Source organism: Carassius carassius, chromosome 32, assembly GCF_963082965.1.
Source record: "Carassius carassius chromosome 32, fCarCar2.1, whole genome shotgun sequence".
NCBI lineage: Eukaryota > Metazoa > Chordata > Actinopteri > Cypriniformes > Cyprinidae > Carassius > Carassius carassius.
In genome coordinates, this window is record NC_081786.1 from 18,593,316 (window position 1) to 18,610,056 (window position 16,741).

General features: G+C 37.7%; 1 protein-coding gene across 1 annotated transcript in view; it reads right to left on the bottom strand.

Moving 5' to 3' along the window:
* The window catches only part of LOC132112912 (probable E3 ubiquitin-protein ligase RNF144A-A), a 60,618-nt gene that overhangs the window by 22,537 nt on the left and 21,340 nt on the right, over window positions 1-16,741 (bottom strand). The window contains exons 2-4 of the mRNA XM_059520655.1: window positions 6,085-6,235; window positions 4,736-4,840; window positions 3,388-3,448 (exon numbers count right to left, since the gene is read on the bottom strand). Of these exons, the coding sequence (XP_059376638.1) occupies window positions 3,388-3,448; window positions 4,736-4,840; window positions 6,085-6,219 (301 nt within the window). The 5' untranslated portion in view covers window positions 6,220-6,235. The remainder of the gene's footprint in view (window positions 1-3,387; window positions 3,449-4,735; window positions 4,841-6,084; window positions 6,236-16,741) is intronic.

The window sequence follows — 16,741 nt, forward strand, 5'->3', positions numbered from 1 at the left end:
AGGCAAAACAGGAGGCTGAGACGCTGTTGTTGAATAAATGATTACATTGAATAATTATTACAATAATTATAATACATTTAATAGTAGCTAGGTTTATATTCTTTGATAAAATGTGATTGGTGTTTGACTGTGCAAAAGATCTGGAAGTCTGGGTGATGCTAGAGCATGTCTAGGTAGTTTTAGGGTGTTTTGGGTGGTTTCTAAGGCATATCTAGCTGGTTTCTAGGGAGTTATGAGGGGTTTCTGGGTTGTTTATATTGCCTTGGTTCTTGGTTTTTCCTATACTTTGCTAGACAGTTTCTAGGGTGTCCTGGGTAGTTGTCAGGACATTGCTAAGTGGTTACTAGGTAATTTTTAGGCGGTTTAAAAGGGCCTTTGTTATTGGTGTTCACCAGAATTTTGCTAGGAGTTCCAGGTGGTTGCTAAGGTACTGCAAGTCTGTTTCTATGTTGTTACTGTTTGGTTGCCAGGACCATATAGATATGTTTCTAGAATCATGTCTCCTTGCTAAGACATTGCTATGTGGTTACTAGGATGTTCAGGGTGGTTTCTAGGGCCTTGCAAGATGTTTGGTGCTCTAAGAGGTTGCTAGGGCTTTTCTATGGTGTTGCTAGGCAGTTACTTTGATGGTTCTGAGTGGTTTTTAGGGTGTTCTAAATGGTTGCTAACACGTTGTTGTTTGGTTACTAGGATGCTCAAGGTGGTTTCTAGGGCCTTGTAAGATGGTCGGGTGCTTTAAGTGGTCGCTAGGGCTTTTCTATGGTGGTTTCTATGGTGAGTTCCTTGGCTGGCTCTAAGTGGTTTCTAAGGAGTTCTGGATGGTATGGCATTTCTAGAACCTTGGTTCTTAGTGGTTACTAGGGTTTTGCTAAGATGTTTGCAAGATGTGTTGGTTGCTACAGTATGTGACTTGTGTTTCTTACTAGTTCACATCCTCAAGTCTCTATGATATTCTGGTCTCTATATATAGCTTCTAATGTTGCCAATGCAATAAAAAATTTGCAGACATAACGATCCATTTTACAATGGTTTTACTGGCTTGTCTGCCTGACAAATGCATGAAAGCTTGGTTAGTGACATATGGCTAAGCTCGGTTTTGTACGTATGTAATTTGCGATTGGGGGTAATTATGTGTTCATAAATTCTGCTGACTGACATTTTTAACTGTCTTGTTGAGTCAGGATGGCATGCATTTTCATCCGTCCCCGAATGTACTGTGAGACTCTCACAAACCAAACTCACAAATCCTCTCCATCTGACATGACAGGCCATGCGTTACTCTACAAGAACTCTTGGTTCTGTTTCTGGGAGTGTGGATATGCTATAGCCACCATTCCGCTCCAGTTCCCAGGAACACTGATTGGCTAAATGAAACATTTTTTTACTCATGCTCGCTCTCTGCAAGTCTCTCATTTACGATGATGTTGCTGCCACAGTTCTCATGAAAACCTCAAATGCAAACCAAAGAGAGACAGAGAGGGAGGCTCACAGCATGGGAGCATCTACTGCATATAACTACATTTATTTATTTTTCTCCCTTTTCAAGGCAATGTAATGCACTGGAGGGGGTGGACAGAGAGTATGTCTGAAGCAAATGTATCCTATGGCTTAAACTACTGGTGACTATCAGAGTCCAGAGTCTGGGATCCCCTACTGATAGAAATAATGAAAGAAGCTGAGCATAAGGCACAGAGCCTCTGGTCTTTCCTGTTTAGAGGGAACATGTATGCTTTTGATAAAGCATATCCAATTAACACAAGTCTAATTTAGTCTTTATAAGACTTTTGATCTGGGAAATTCCTGACTTGAAGCTACATTTGTTTAAATTAAAGGCATTTGAGGTCAGACCGATTTAGATACAGAGAAGAAACTTAAAAGACTCTGTATCTGAACTTCACTTAAGTCTGAGCCTTTTTAAATTCCAGGTTAAGTCCACTTTTAACCCTGGGTTTCACACTTGTAATGTCGAAGATGGTTTGTAAAGCCTTAAACCCTGGATTGTAAAGCACTGTTCTGGAAAGGGCATTGCCAAAGGAATGAAGTTGGGCCTCTCGCATTAAATTCTTTAATTTGATTGCACCATTTTTTCTGAAGGCAGACCACATTATAAGTGACATGAAAGTGATGTGACATTCAGCCAAGTATGGTGACCCATACTCAGAATTTGTGCTTTGCATAGAACTTATCCAAAGTGCACACACATAGCAGTGAACACACACACACCATAAACACACACCCGGAGCAGTGGGCAGCCATTTATGCTGTGGCGCCCTGGGAGCAGTTGGGGGTTTGGTGCCTTGCTCAAGGGCACCTCAGTTGTGGTATTGCCGGCCCGAGACTTGAACCTACAACCCTAGGGTTAGGAGTCAAACTCTCTAACCACTAGGCCACAACTTCCCCAAATGTGCATAATATTCGGATTTAAAATCAGCCTAGAAATGTATGAATAGAAGTTGTGTTGAAATGTTACGATTTTCAGTTTATCCTATTGAAGTTGATTCTGACAGATTTTGCCAATGGTAAAAATGAATTTCCATTTAAATATGATTAAATATGATTTAAATATGATACTTAATCATAAAACAACATAATAGGTATGTTATATGTAAACATAAAACATTAAATATTTAAATATACATATGTAAGTGTTTAACACACTATATGTGGAAATGCTTTTATGTAAATCCACTCTGCTTGTCTTGAATGTGATAATAATTATTGAAGTTTCCCTATGCCATGACACAAATATAAATTTTTAGCTTGAATGGGTGTTAAGCTGCTTGATAATGCAAACTGGTATTTAAATGCATTATTGTAATAATAATTATAACAATAATAATAATTCACACAATTTACTGTTTTCTGCACTAGTTATTAACCTACAGTAGCTAATGAATCAGAAGTCTCGCACATGCACAGGAAACAGCTTACTTCTACTTTGAAATAAAAAGGATAGCAAGAACATATTTTAAGATACAAAACTGAATGTCAGGACTGTGGTATGGTAGTCAGCATGAGTTTAAAAATGTGTTGCTCACGTGAACAAAGCAGGTTTAAATCTGGTGTTTTCTGATTTCTTTCTCTACCAAATGATAATCAGAAAATTAAAAAAGAGTGAGGTAGGTGTCAGCAGGTGCAGGCTCTCATTGTCAAACACACAGAAAGCACAGGTAAAAGCCTCCACTCTGCGACAGCATGAGGTCAGCTGGACCTACACGTGTCCAGTGCAAGTCTACTCACATCCCTATTTGTCTGCAGTGAGTCACCCTGAGTCATCTAGGACAGCAATCATGGAGCTCACCATCAACAAACACACACACGTGCCTCATCTGCTGCTGTCTGATACTAACTGCCCCCCTGATGAACAGACAGCTGCTTTCCACTTACCCTTCTCAAACTGCAGCTTCCTGTACCTCTGCATTATCTCTGTGGCCACCATGCATTCAATCTGAGAGAGAAAGAGAGCCAACAAAAGCAATTTTGAAACAATGTGGTCTGATGGATTCGAACGCACTTTTCGTTTTGCATGTAGCGCATTTAGCATTTCAATTTGATGTGGTTTACACACATCCAACATCAAATATGGTTTCCAATCTGATCACTGTCTCAAGATCAAATAACACAGCAGGAATATGCATAGTGAATTTTTGCAGTTCCGTTTGGTGGTGCAAGTGGTGCTTGACATACTTCAGTTTTAAGGATTGCCAGTTGATCTGATGCTTTGCATCTGGGTCTGATTCATCTGGTTTAGCTGCTCTGATGCTTTGACACTGAACTAGCCAGCCATCCAAAAAATGAGCCTGCAGCACAGAGGAGGAACCCCTACCCTCGGACTGACCTCATACTTGGAAGGATTTTGCAGTGCAAGCCACCAAGGGAAGAGTCAGACTGGAGAGGTTTCAGCATCCATTTTATGCTAAAAGCTTTTTGATCTCCTCTTGATGAGATACAGATTCATTGTAGGATTTTTATTTGGAAAGTAATGTATTTGGTTGTTTTTTCAGAAGCGGTGACTATTGCAGGGTTTGTTGAAAAAAACTGCATCAGCAGATTAGCAAAACTGCAGATTAACATTATAAAATACATTAATAACATTATAAAAACATTATAGCCCTGTATTTTTTTCATGAATTTTTATGATTTACTTCAAGCCAAGGACCCCTAATTGAAAACACTAATGCTAAAATTAAAGTCATTTAATTAAAAACATTTTCTTTTCTTTTTTTTACACAATGCAGGAATATGTACACCACTATTTGACATTTTGGGGGGCGGTAAGGTTTTTAAATGTTTTTGAAATAAATGTCTTATGCTCACCTAAGCTGCATTTATCTGATGAAAAATAAGGGTCAAAACTGTAATATTGTGAAATATTAGTACAATTTAAAATAACTTTTCTAAAATGTAATTTATTTCTCTGGTGGCAAAGCTGAATTTCCAGCGTTCATTCCCAAGGCCTAAGTACCACGTGATCCTTCAGAAATCATTCTAATATGCTGATTTGCTGCTCAAGAAACATTTATTATTATCATCATCAATGCTGAAAACTCTTGTGATGCTTAATATTTTTGAGGAAACCACAACAGTTTTTTTTTTTTTCATTATTGGGTGATGAAAAGAACAGCATTTATTTGAATAAAAATATTTTGTAACAATGTAACTGTAAATGCACTGATTTCTTAAAAAAAAAAAAAAAAAATCATGACCCACTCTTATGAACAGTAGTTGAAAGTACCTCATTTTCTTGTAAATGTCCACGTTTTGGACAGGCTGAGTCTGGACAGCTGATGGCCGTTTCAAAGCCATCTTTGATGAGAAGTTCCACATACTGCTTCAGGCACTTTAAAACATAAAAAAATCAGTTAATTAAAAAGAAAATATAGAAAAATATATTATGTGAAAACAAATTCAGCTTTTAACGTCTTGTTTAAATTGCTCAGTGTGTCTGTGAGAGTGAGCACAGAAGCACTTAACCACTTGTAATGAACTGTTAACTTCCTCGAAACAATTACGCTGTGTAACATCTCAATTTAACAAAGACGCAGTCACTTGTCCAAGACTAATTATCCTCAAATGTTAGCAATTTGTGAACTGACTGCTTTAATAGGCTATGAAAAACAATTATTTTTTTATGCTTCAGAAGAAATATTAATTTCATATTTTCCCCTCTCTCCCACTCTAATAAAGAAAGACAGAACAAGAGAGAAAGAAAGCAAGTAAGCAAGAAGGAAAGAAAAATACGAAATATCCGATAAATAACATTTTGATCTGAACAGACCAACAAACTAAATGGATCTGAGCTTCAGGATTGTTCGCTAAGGCAAATTCTGAGGGAGTTGCTTCTATAAACACGCTACTCTTAAGGCACAAAGGCAGTTTTGTTTCAAGTGAGCTCAACCAAGACAAGGCCTCTTAGAATCAGAGGAGGAGATGTTTCCCTTTACCCTACTCTAGAAGCTTCCTTTCCCCAAATGTTGCTTGTAACCTCAAGAGATAAATAAAACTGGTCTCAGATCAGTGTAAAAACACAGCAACTGGAAACTGCTCACAGAATAGAAAACCTCTGAGGGTTGAAGAAAGATTTCAATGTTTATTACTGGACTGTGAATCACATTTCTGAAACAAAAAAAAAAAAAAAAAAAAACATTCAGTCGGCCTGTAGATAATCTGTCTATAGCTGTGAATTGTGTGTGTAAATATAGACACATTTCAAAATGTCTGAAGCTTATGTAAGAATTCCACTGATTTATTTTTAGACGTTCTGACCTAAGACAGCAGTCAAAACGAAATATTTCAGAGAATTCATCTTCATTCTTCACACACACACACACACACATTTGTGTGTGTGTGTGTGCAACTTTTTTATATAAATTGCTTTTTTCTTTTGATAACCTAAAATAATTTAATTTATAATAATTAATTTTTAATAAATTTCAATAGTTAATTTATAATAAATATCAATATGATAATTTTTTTATTTACTTAAATTTTTTTTTTATTATAGGCTTAAATATAAATAAAATAAAATATCCATTACTTGAAACCTGTTTTTGATCTCTGAAATCATGTTTAGATGCTCCTCACCAGGGTGCAGAAGACGCATTGGCACTGGGTGATGGTGGTCATTTGCTCCAAGGGAAACTCTCCAAGACACAGCTTACAGGACACCAGTGGGTCCAGGGCCAAATCCCAGGTTGGTCGGTACCTAGCCGTGGTCATGATGCCTGCTACTGGGCTGAAAACACAGAATGGCTGCCATTAGAGAAAGCCCACACACTTTAATACACCTATTCAACCAGCGCAAAGCTTTTAACTGCTGTCTATCTGAAGTGCCTACTGCTGCTGCAGCCACGATAAGTGCTTTTGGGATACCCAGCGCTAATATCCACGGCATCACAAACACCAACCCTCTAAATTCACATTAAATTAGCCACATTTCATTTAGAGAAGGTCTAACAGATATGATGCTGAAAGGGTCAAATACATTTACCCCATTTATATTATATAACTGAAGGCCTGGCCACAAAGTGCTTTTCTATATCTAGCCTGACTGTAATGGAATGAGAAGTTGGGCCGGATAGACGGAGCAATTTCTCTTCTTCTGCTGCCGAAAGAAAGATGACTTCACTGTGTGGTACTCCATAAATGAGAAGGTCAGGAGAGAGGAAAAAAAAAAAATGTTATTCTCTGCCTACGTCTCTCCTTTTTACAGTTTTTCAGAGAGGGATATTTTTGGAAGTCTCGACTATGAGACAGTTCCATTTTTTTCACACTGAAGTGGGCTGGTTTGCACAGACAGACTCGTATCTTAAGTGTTTACAGGAAGTGCCTGTGAGAACATCAACACACTGTCTTGGCTACTAGGGAATGGGGGAATGGGAACGAGACAGATACGCTTCTGCCGGTGGCGGTACGTGTATTTAAGGCAGGTGCTGTTCTGCACTTGTGGCAGGATGTCTGGTATCTTGTGCTGAGAATCACTCAGGATGCTTTTAAACATTGCAGTCAGTGCTATGTAGAGTGGTGTAGTGGTTAAGGTTTGTGCTAGTTACCGTAAAGCTCTTTCTGTAACACCAGGTAATGCAGGTCCTGTTTATGGCAGAGTTCTATGATACTGCAGGAAATTGGTCTAAAAACACATTCAATCACCCTAGTTGTGTACTGATAAAGATTTCTACTTGTTTTTGTTTGTTTTTTTGATGGAAATGTGCCAAAGTTGTGTGCTAGTTGGTTGCCAGAGCATATAGAGTGCAATAATTGGGTTCCAGATGTAAAATCCCATTCATTTTCTACATATGGGAATTTATCAATTAACTTCTGAACTTTTAAGGACAGGACGAGTAAACGCTTTTGTTTAAGCCATCAGCCCCTGTTTAAACTTATATTTTAATAATCCCTTACAAAAGCGAGAAAATTGGTGAGAAACTTCATTACCCATACATATACTCATTTTCAACATTGATGGGTAATGTAGTTTCTCACAAGTATTATCTTTAAAACTACTGTAGTTCTGGTCCCCTCTTTATATTAGGTGGCTTTTACTTCACTACTATGTACTTGACAAACCTGTTCATTAGATGGAGCTGTTCCAATACTTTTGTCCATATTGTGTATGTACAGTACACAATTGCATTGTAAATTATTAATTTAAAAGCAAGTAGAGTAGTTAAGGCCAGTTAATATAAAGTGGGACAAAAAAAAAAAAGTTAAAGGCAAAGTTCATTCTCTCATCAAATTCATTAAGTACACATTCTTGTACTTTCGTCGATTTTCAAATACTTGTTTTGCTTCAAAGTTCATAATGTTATAATTCACCTCATAGCTTGTAGCTTATAACTCTTAAGAATTTTTTAAGGCCTAAGAGAAAAATGAATAGGAAAAATACTTTAGTAAATTGGGCAAGCTATGTAGTTGCCACGGAGTTTTAGGTGGTTGAAAGGCTATTCTATATGGTTATATGGTAAACCAACCCTCTACATTGTGAGTAAATCACTCGCATATGCGACTAAATTTTACTCTGGGCGACTAAATGATGTCTATTGTCAGCCATTGGCTAATAAACTCTTAGATTTTACTCGCCAGTGTGTGTTCGAGGCTATTATATGTTTAGCACATATACATTTTTTTCACTCTGTACGCTGACTGAGCGCTTCAGAGTTCTCTCTCCATCAAGCGATCTGTACTTTTTCAGTTCATCTCAATGGATGCACAGCGCACCTGTATTTCACGCACTGTAAACTCTGTGTGAAGCCACAGGACTCGCCATCGCTTTGCTGATAGTGCCGTTTCTCACACATGCAAAGAGAGAGAGTGAATCCTTGCGCTACTTCTAAACTATATTCTTTGTTGTCTTCTGTCAAAATAAATGTAGTTAATTTGCTAATGCGCAAATGGCAATTTCATTGGCTTGGGCCGATCTATTACCGTCCCTGTTTTGATTTCAGCAAATCAGTTCGACCAAGCGCAGACAACGTGATTAATATTCATGAACCCAGCAGCTCATCAATCTGTAGTACTAGTGTTAGTATGGTAGTATGGTTTGTATTATCTTTGAATAATAATTAATATTATCTGTTACCTTTCTTTTTTTTTTTTTTTTTTTTAACAGAAACCCTGAAGGACTAACAATATCACCATCAGTTAAAATGACAAATATGCATTCATACATTGTTACCAAGTTTTAGTTCTAATCATTAAAGTTATATCATTAAATTGCGCTTAATTATCATAATACCATAATATAATACTTGATTGACTAAGAAGCTAAGATATAAGAATCTGTGCAATTTTACAAAGATAAGCGGATTGGAATGTGTGTGTGTGAAATAATATATCAGTCTGGCGAGTAAACTAAAAAAACGCATTCACACCGCATCGAGTTGAAAACATCTCAGAATGCCGCAAGCGCACCGTGGGTCATGTGACAAGAACTAACCAATCAGCTTCATCCTTTCCTGTAACAACGTTGAAAGCTCAGCTAAGATGAAAGAACAGCTGATCATAGCTGTATATGGATTGCCATTTTGAAATAAATTTAGTAACAGAGCTACTGCAAGCGATTTTTAGTGCTGCAAATCCATTTATCCTTTGCTGAAATTTCCACATCTTCATGGAGAGAGCATGTCATGGTTGCTTAGCAACAGCAGATGCCCCAGGGGCGCAACTGCCCGAGCACTTTGGAAAGAAGGAGAAAGCGGCACGACTAGTGTTTTCAGGCGCGATATGTGAACGCCCCTAACGCGTGTACGAAACCCACGCCAACACAGACTTACTTTATTTTTTATTTTGTCCTTACTTCAGTCGCTACGGTTGATCATACCAATAACTTGTAATCTTTACAAGAATATCAGAATCATGCAATAAGCAAGTATGCATTTATTAGACACTTAATAATATCACATCAGTTTGTGTTTTTTAGAGTCGCCGAATCTGCTGCGGTCGTTCTGTCACATCTGCAGCAGAGACCTGAACCAGGAAGTTGGTCACCAGATCACACGGTAACCAGTTAAACCGTAACACCAGAGAGCGCCAGGATATTTTCCTCTGAGATGCTCGTGCATCGCATTTGTGCTGCCGTGGTACACTATATCGGTTTTGCAAAAAGAAAAAGGGCCATTTTATTTGGCCTCTGTTTAAAGTATACCCATACTTTTGATAACAGTGGTCTCTGTTTTTGTGATAGAATGCAACTTTCACCATTCCCAGTATGCCATTACGCGAGATGTAAACAGTGTGACGTTGCAGCACTCCCACCTACAACTCATGCCAGCACTGAGACTCGAACCGGCGACCTTCTGGTAACCAGTCCGGCTCTCAAACCATTAGACCACAGCTGCCCTATGATGATGGTACACTGCAAAGTTTAACACTTTTCTTCAGCAATCACCTTAATAGGTTACATATTGAGAGAAGAGAGGTTTTGCTTAAGACAATCAAATCATATATGCTAAGAGCACAAGCACAGAATTTAAAAAAAAATTCCCTTAATGCTACAGAAGTCAAAGAGCTCTTAAGCTCTCATTCATCATTTCCACAAAAAGTCTTGGCTGTTTCCGCTTGATAAGTTAAATGGGATGAAGTATTGATGGCTTGATAATGCACCACTGCAGCCTCCTGCATCTCAAGAACAGAGATGCTAAAGAAAGCTGATTTTGCTGGTCGAGCTCAGAGGTCTTACATCACACCCTCCCGTGATGGATGGGTCTTGCTCGTCCACATCCATCCATCACTGGTGCTCTTTCTCTCTGGTGTCCTCATCCACCTCGGAGCAACACAGAAGAAAATACTTCACTCAATAGATATCTCATGAAACAAATAGGAATTACACATTTATGCTGATTTTTGGCCTAGGAATCAAGGACTTTTTGGCGAAGGAACCTTTTTTCAAAAGCACTAAAACAGGGAACTACACTAACCTTTTCCACTGGTGGCACTTGCGCGACTAACTTTTCAGTTACTGGCGCAAAACATTATTTGGTCGCACAAATTTTTTAAAGTAAGCCACTCTGGATAATAAATGAAACTGTATTGCATACAGATGTGCTTTTTATTTTATTTGCCATCTTTTAAAACACATGCCTTCTCGTTTTATTTCAGTACACACAGTGCATTGCTCTGTCTTGGTACCTTAACCCTGTAGCTGGGGTTAGAGGGGCCCTGGTGCAGGTTCTACAGTGGGCCCTGTTTGAAATTGTTTAATATTTACTGTATGTTCGTTCTATTTATTTATTTGTACTATTTACACAATGTTTACTTTTTTTTTAGTTTGTAGGTGTCCAGAAACTAATTTAAAATAGCACTGCATAGTCTTCACTGTAAAATAAAATACACAGTCAAACCAAAATGTATTCAGACACCTTCAACATTTCACACAGTATCACAGTTTATTTGCTACAGTTTAGAAATTGGTAATAAAATATGACAAGAACTCAGAGTTAAACGGTGTCAGAACAAATTCCTCTTGATAATGTCAGATAACTTTGATAGAAAGATATGTAATGGAATCAACCAAAACACAACTATCCATACTTTGTTGAACAGTTACAAAGCAAGCATGAAGAAGAATTTTTGGGTATAATATTTCATAATTTGCTGTATTTTGCTATACTCACTTACATAAATGAACTAGTGTTCTGCACCCATCAGTAAAACAATAGAATCAACTATATCTGATTTTTGGTTTGACTGTGGATAAATTCTTGTTAAAACTACAAAGTAATTCAGTCAAGAGCAGTGAGTGATTAACTTTCATTTTCATACATTAAAGACACTGACAGCAGAGCTAGTAAATTAGGCGTGGTCACTTTAAGAGACAATGCATCCATTATAATGATACACATCCGATTTCTTTCTCAACTCTTTACTTTCACTTAAGACATAACCACAGACTTTTTCGAACACACTTTCCAAGACAGGTATTTTGACATATTTAGTATGTATTTGTCGGTACAAAAGCAAGAAGACTTTGAAGACGTCTCTGCGTGCGCCCTGAACACCAGAACACCTCGGTGCTGAATTAAGCTCTTTCGCATCCTTTTCTGTTTGTTTAAACTGCGATTTGTATTTGTTCGTTCAGGTTCAGGAGGACGCGAACGTCCTGAAGGAGAGCTCAGTTCACTGTTGCTGTTCGTGAGACGTGGCTCTCTCGTGCACACCGAACACAGCGCGCGAGTAACCAGCTACTCAGTCGAGCTTTCCCGCATCGCGGGGCTGAAGCCAACTTAATGTGTTGAATGCTCAGAGTAGGGCTGGACGATTAATCGAAAAATAATCAAAACCGAAATTCATAACCTCTATGTAATATGATGTAATTTTCCCATTTCAGTTATTTCGGTTTTTTAATCCAGTTAACACTTCCACCTTAAAAGCATACTAGCGCGTGTGTAGCCACATGACTCCGCTCTCCAGTCAGTGGCATAAAAGAAAAGCGGTGTGAGCGGTGAGCCTTGCGTCTTCACTAAACTTTGTCAGTTGTATGTTTTATGGTTTGGACATTCAAGCAATTAGATGAACGGATGTGTATTCTTATATGGAGCTACCATGTTCGCGCAGCTGCTTTGTGGCACGAACACTCATATAAACAGTAGCTATGAAGATCGCGCGCACAGAGGAACACCGAAATTAGCTGTCAGCGCGGTCCTGTGATTTATCACTAAAGTAGCTTAGAATCTCAAAACTTATTATAGCATGTTTGTGTGCAGCGGACATGAAGCACAGAGAGCAGCGGTCGGCGGTCGTGCTGCGGGTTCCCGTTTTGTGTCCGTTCTCGGACTGTTCTGTGTACTTTAACTGTAGAAAAGGTTGTTCCGAGTCGAAACTACGATACAGAAAACTACATCAGTATATCATCATAAACACAGCAGTTTTTGTCTTACGTGAACATAAACAGATGAGAAAGAAAACACAGGTGCAGTATTTTTGCTTAAAGAGACAACAGCCTAATAAACGCGCTGCCTGTCATTAATGTTAATCAAAGAACAAAAGAAAATCATTCACTGATCTTGACTGAATATATTTAATAACTTTACTTGATTAATCTTTATTTTATTTATAAAAAGAAATCTATGCAGTGTTTATAAAGTTTTAATTACAGTTTCTGTACCTGAAATTTAGTTTAGTTGTATTTATTTATGATATTGCTAATTGATTTGTTTGTTCCTTTCTTATTATTGACCTATCTTATTACTTGTCTTTAACACTTTAATATTTGAAATTTATATTAATCTAGTTGTTTTTGCTATGGTATTTTTTTTTTATCACAGGCAAAATTCCTCTTGCAGTGTTTTGTAGGCTGCTGATTTTTGCTCATGTTATTCAGCTGCAACAGAATGCTTTGTAAAAATGTTTGACATCTAAATGTTTGACAATTTTTTTTATATTGGATTTTTTATCTTATTGGAATCGAAGCTAGGAATCGATAAGAATTGGAATCGATAAAATTCAAACGATACCCAAGCCTAGTAAGAAATGTTACGAACATAGATAAAATAACTGCTGATAGTCAATCATATTTACAGTACAAACCTTGTCAGTTAACTATGAGGGCAAAAAAAACAAAACAGAAACAAAATAATCGGTCAATAATCGTAATCGAGGCAAAATGTTCAATAAATCGAGGTTTTGATTTTAGGCCATAATCGTCCAGCCCTAGCTCAGAGCACATTATAAAACGTATTTTTAAAATACTAATTTCTGTTTTAATAAATGTCATAGCATAGCATATTGCCTAAAACATAAGGTAGGTACAAAAATAATCAGTGATACATTTGCGACCTCAAAAAAATTAGGGTCGCAATGTAATTTCAAAAGGTTGCATATGCGACCATTTTGGTCGCAGTGTAGTTCCCTGCTAAAAGAATCTTAGAACTAGTATCATTAATTCCAAACAATCCCAATCCTATTTCACACACCCTCTACATCAGTCATCAAAGTCAGCAGAGACAAATGTTCTGTGAGAAAAGGTGGTGCATGGGAAAGCTGCATTACTCAGAAAGCAATTATCACTGTCCAACACTGAAACAATAACAAGGAAAAACACAAGTAATCCACAACAACAAGGCAGCCTTTTTAGAGAACATCCCTATGCCCTCATTTCAGTTTCTTATCAGATCACTGAACAAAGAGAACAACCATTTATCATAAGCCCGGGCAGCAATTTGATCTACAACATTATGAAATAAAGTCATGTTGCAACTTGCATTAAGGGACAGTTCACACAAAAATGACAATTCTGTGAATTATTTCCATGACATTTATTCTTTCTCAGATGGTCACAAACATAATAGTAAGTCTATTACCTAATCTTCTTGCATACAGTTCTTTTCCTTCTTTAGATGTCCAGATATGAAACAGGTGCAGAAGGTGGTACCTCTCAAAGATGCTGGTCTCGAAGTCTGCCCTCCATTATTTATTCTCTGAGAGAATTCTCACAATGAAAGCTGAGGAGTACAGATGCCTGAATATTTCAAGATATAGATGTCTCAGTCCTAGCCGCCACGAACATGAACACAATGTTCTCTTACTCAACTTTATCTGACTTATGGGCTTTACTTAATCATTACTGAAAAGAGCAGAAGCATTTACCTGCCCCACGGGCTCAGTTCATCCTCAATTATCACAATTGTGATAACATATTTCACAATAAACCATTGTGGTGTAATACTGTAGGGTTTCATAACAACTGTCAGACAGTAATTGCATAAAGGAGATCAGTTGAATGCCAAAAACACACCAGACTGGGATAAAAACAGATATAATTTTTGCTTTTCCCAAATTATAATATTGAAGAATGAACTGACTGGGAATATATGATTACACTGAAAAATTAGGCTATGCCCAGAAAACAGGCCTACATATTATAATCAGAAAAAAATCCAGCATATTGTGAGCTTAACTATTTACTAAAACTAACCATTTATGACGTGTGACAAGGGTTTTGCTCAGAACATCTAAATTCACTAAATTCTATTTTTGAATTTTTTATTTAATAGGATTTATCAAAGTTTAATTATTTATTGCTAACAAAACAGCATTTTAATAAAAGGCACCAATGTTCAATTGATAACCCAATTTACTAATGATAAAAGTAACTGAAACAGTTTCTCCATTAAGTAATGTTGTTCATTATGGCCTAATGCTGTGTTCACATCATGTGTGAATTACTGTAATTACAAGATGACAACTGTCAGATTCCACTAGAAACGGTTCACGTCTTGTTTCTATGACGATGGGAAAAATTTTAATCACTAGATTAAAATCATTAATTCTACGCTATATGCTCTTGCAAAATAATAAACAAAGAAATCTCATAACTGGCTAAAATGACACGTGTACAGGTATTACCTATCTTTAGCTTTTGACGTCACTGTCATTTTTGTGAATTTTATGTGATGTTATGAGTCAAATCAGCGCTTTATATGTTAATTTTAGACAGGAACAGTTCTATGAACTCGAAATTATAAATTAAGGAACATGTCACAATAAAACAGTATTAAATTGATGTATGTGTATCGAATTGCCTTGAATATGGCTCAGCCAATCAGATTTTAGAATCTGTTTTTATAATGGATTTTTGCGTTTTAGATCATTAAACATTACAATTCTTGCCAATATTCATCAGTAATTATTTTTTTTTCTGTAAATCTGCTTTGAAACAAATTGGACTGCAAAAAGTGCTGCATAAAAGTAAAATTGACTAAAAATTAACTGTTTGCATGCCATCTAAATAAATGCAAAAAATAAATACTAAAAATTTAAATTAATCAACTGCATCACAAAATTTCAATGTAAAGTATGTTTGGATTCTGAAAAGGTTTTGATGTGAAAATATGGGAATGTCCCTGAATGGAGGAGCCCCGGTGTGTTTTCTCTGACTGCAAGCTGTGTGTGCACCCGCAAAGGTGGGAAGTCATCACTGAGTTGCTCTTTCTTTAAAGGTCATTCCTGGCTTCCTGTCAAAAACTATATGCTCACTGAACGGCCACATTACAAAGTGAATGCCAAAGTAGCATACAAAAAATGTCTACACAGGTTTTAAAAAGTGAGAAAATAAGATGATTTTCACAAAAGTTATAAATCCGAGAGTGTTCTGATCCTATATAGCAACTACCATGACAGCAGTGCAACTACCACATTCAAGGCCCAGAAAGGTAGAATTTAAGGTAAAAGCAAGCATGAACCACTGATGTCACATGGACTATTTTGGACTAACGATGTCCTTACTACCTTTCTGGGCCTTAAACGTGTCAGCTGCGTTGCGGTCTAAACACTTGGCTACTTTGTAAATAGTTAGAGGAAAAACTGGGCTTCATACACTGAACAACTCGGGTGCTTTGAAAATCTTATCTATATAAAACTGTTTACAGACAAAGCATTATGAAAATGTTTACCTCAAACAGAAGTTTATTTGAAAACTCTCCATTACATTGTGCACCATTTACAAAGCAATCTGTAGTCAAATTAGTGCTGGGCGGTAAACTGGTTCATACCGAAAACCGGTGTATATTTTCGTTACGATGTTAATTTTGAATATACCGCCATACCGGTGTATTTAATTACTCAACGTTCGGAATGAACGTTATGCTGCGCCGCGGTCGCGCGACACTGTTTCAGACGGACCCTTTACAATGTTGCACTTGCAGCGACTGCAAGGCATGGTGAGGGTACACCATAGACAGGGGTACACACTGCAGTGCTCTGGTGTTACGTTATAACGCCTGTTCAAACAGTCGCATTAACGGATTCCAGCTGCACGAGGTGTCAAGGAGCGCTGCTCTGCAGCAGTGCAGCGATTGTTAAGGTACTGAGTCTATTTTTGCTGTGCTGCAGGTGCTGAATTAAAGTGAAAGCGCATTGTTCGCGGGAAAAATGAACATGGATTGACATGGAAACAGTCACATGAGTTTTTGGCTAGGTTTAAAACAAGAAAAAGGGCACTTTTAGATAAACAAGGAAAACGTCCCAAGGTTACGTATATAACCCTAGTTCCTTGAAGGAACGAGACGCTGCGTCGAAACGCTTTTGGGGAACGTCCCTGACGAGACCGACTCTGAATATCGTGTGCAATCAGTCCATCGGAAAGGCGTGACATCACGGGCGGGGTGACGTAGCGACCAGGAAGCTATAAAAGCATGTGCCGTGCAGCTGGCTTTAGCTTCGAGTAGGGAAGCAAGCGCCGGCAGGGGTGCCGGGAGTATGGCTCTGCGACGCAGCGTCTCGTTCCTTCAAGGAACTAGGGTTACAT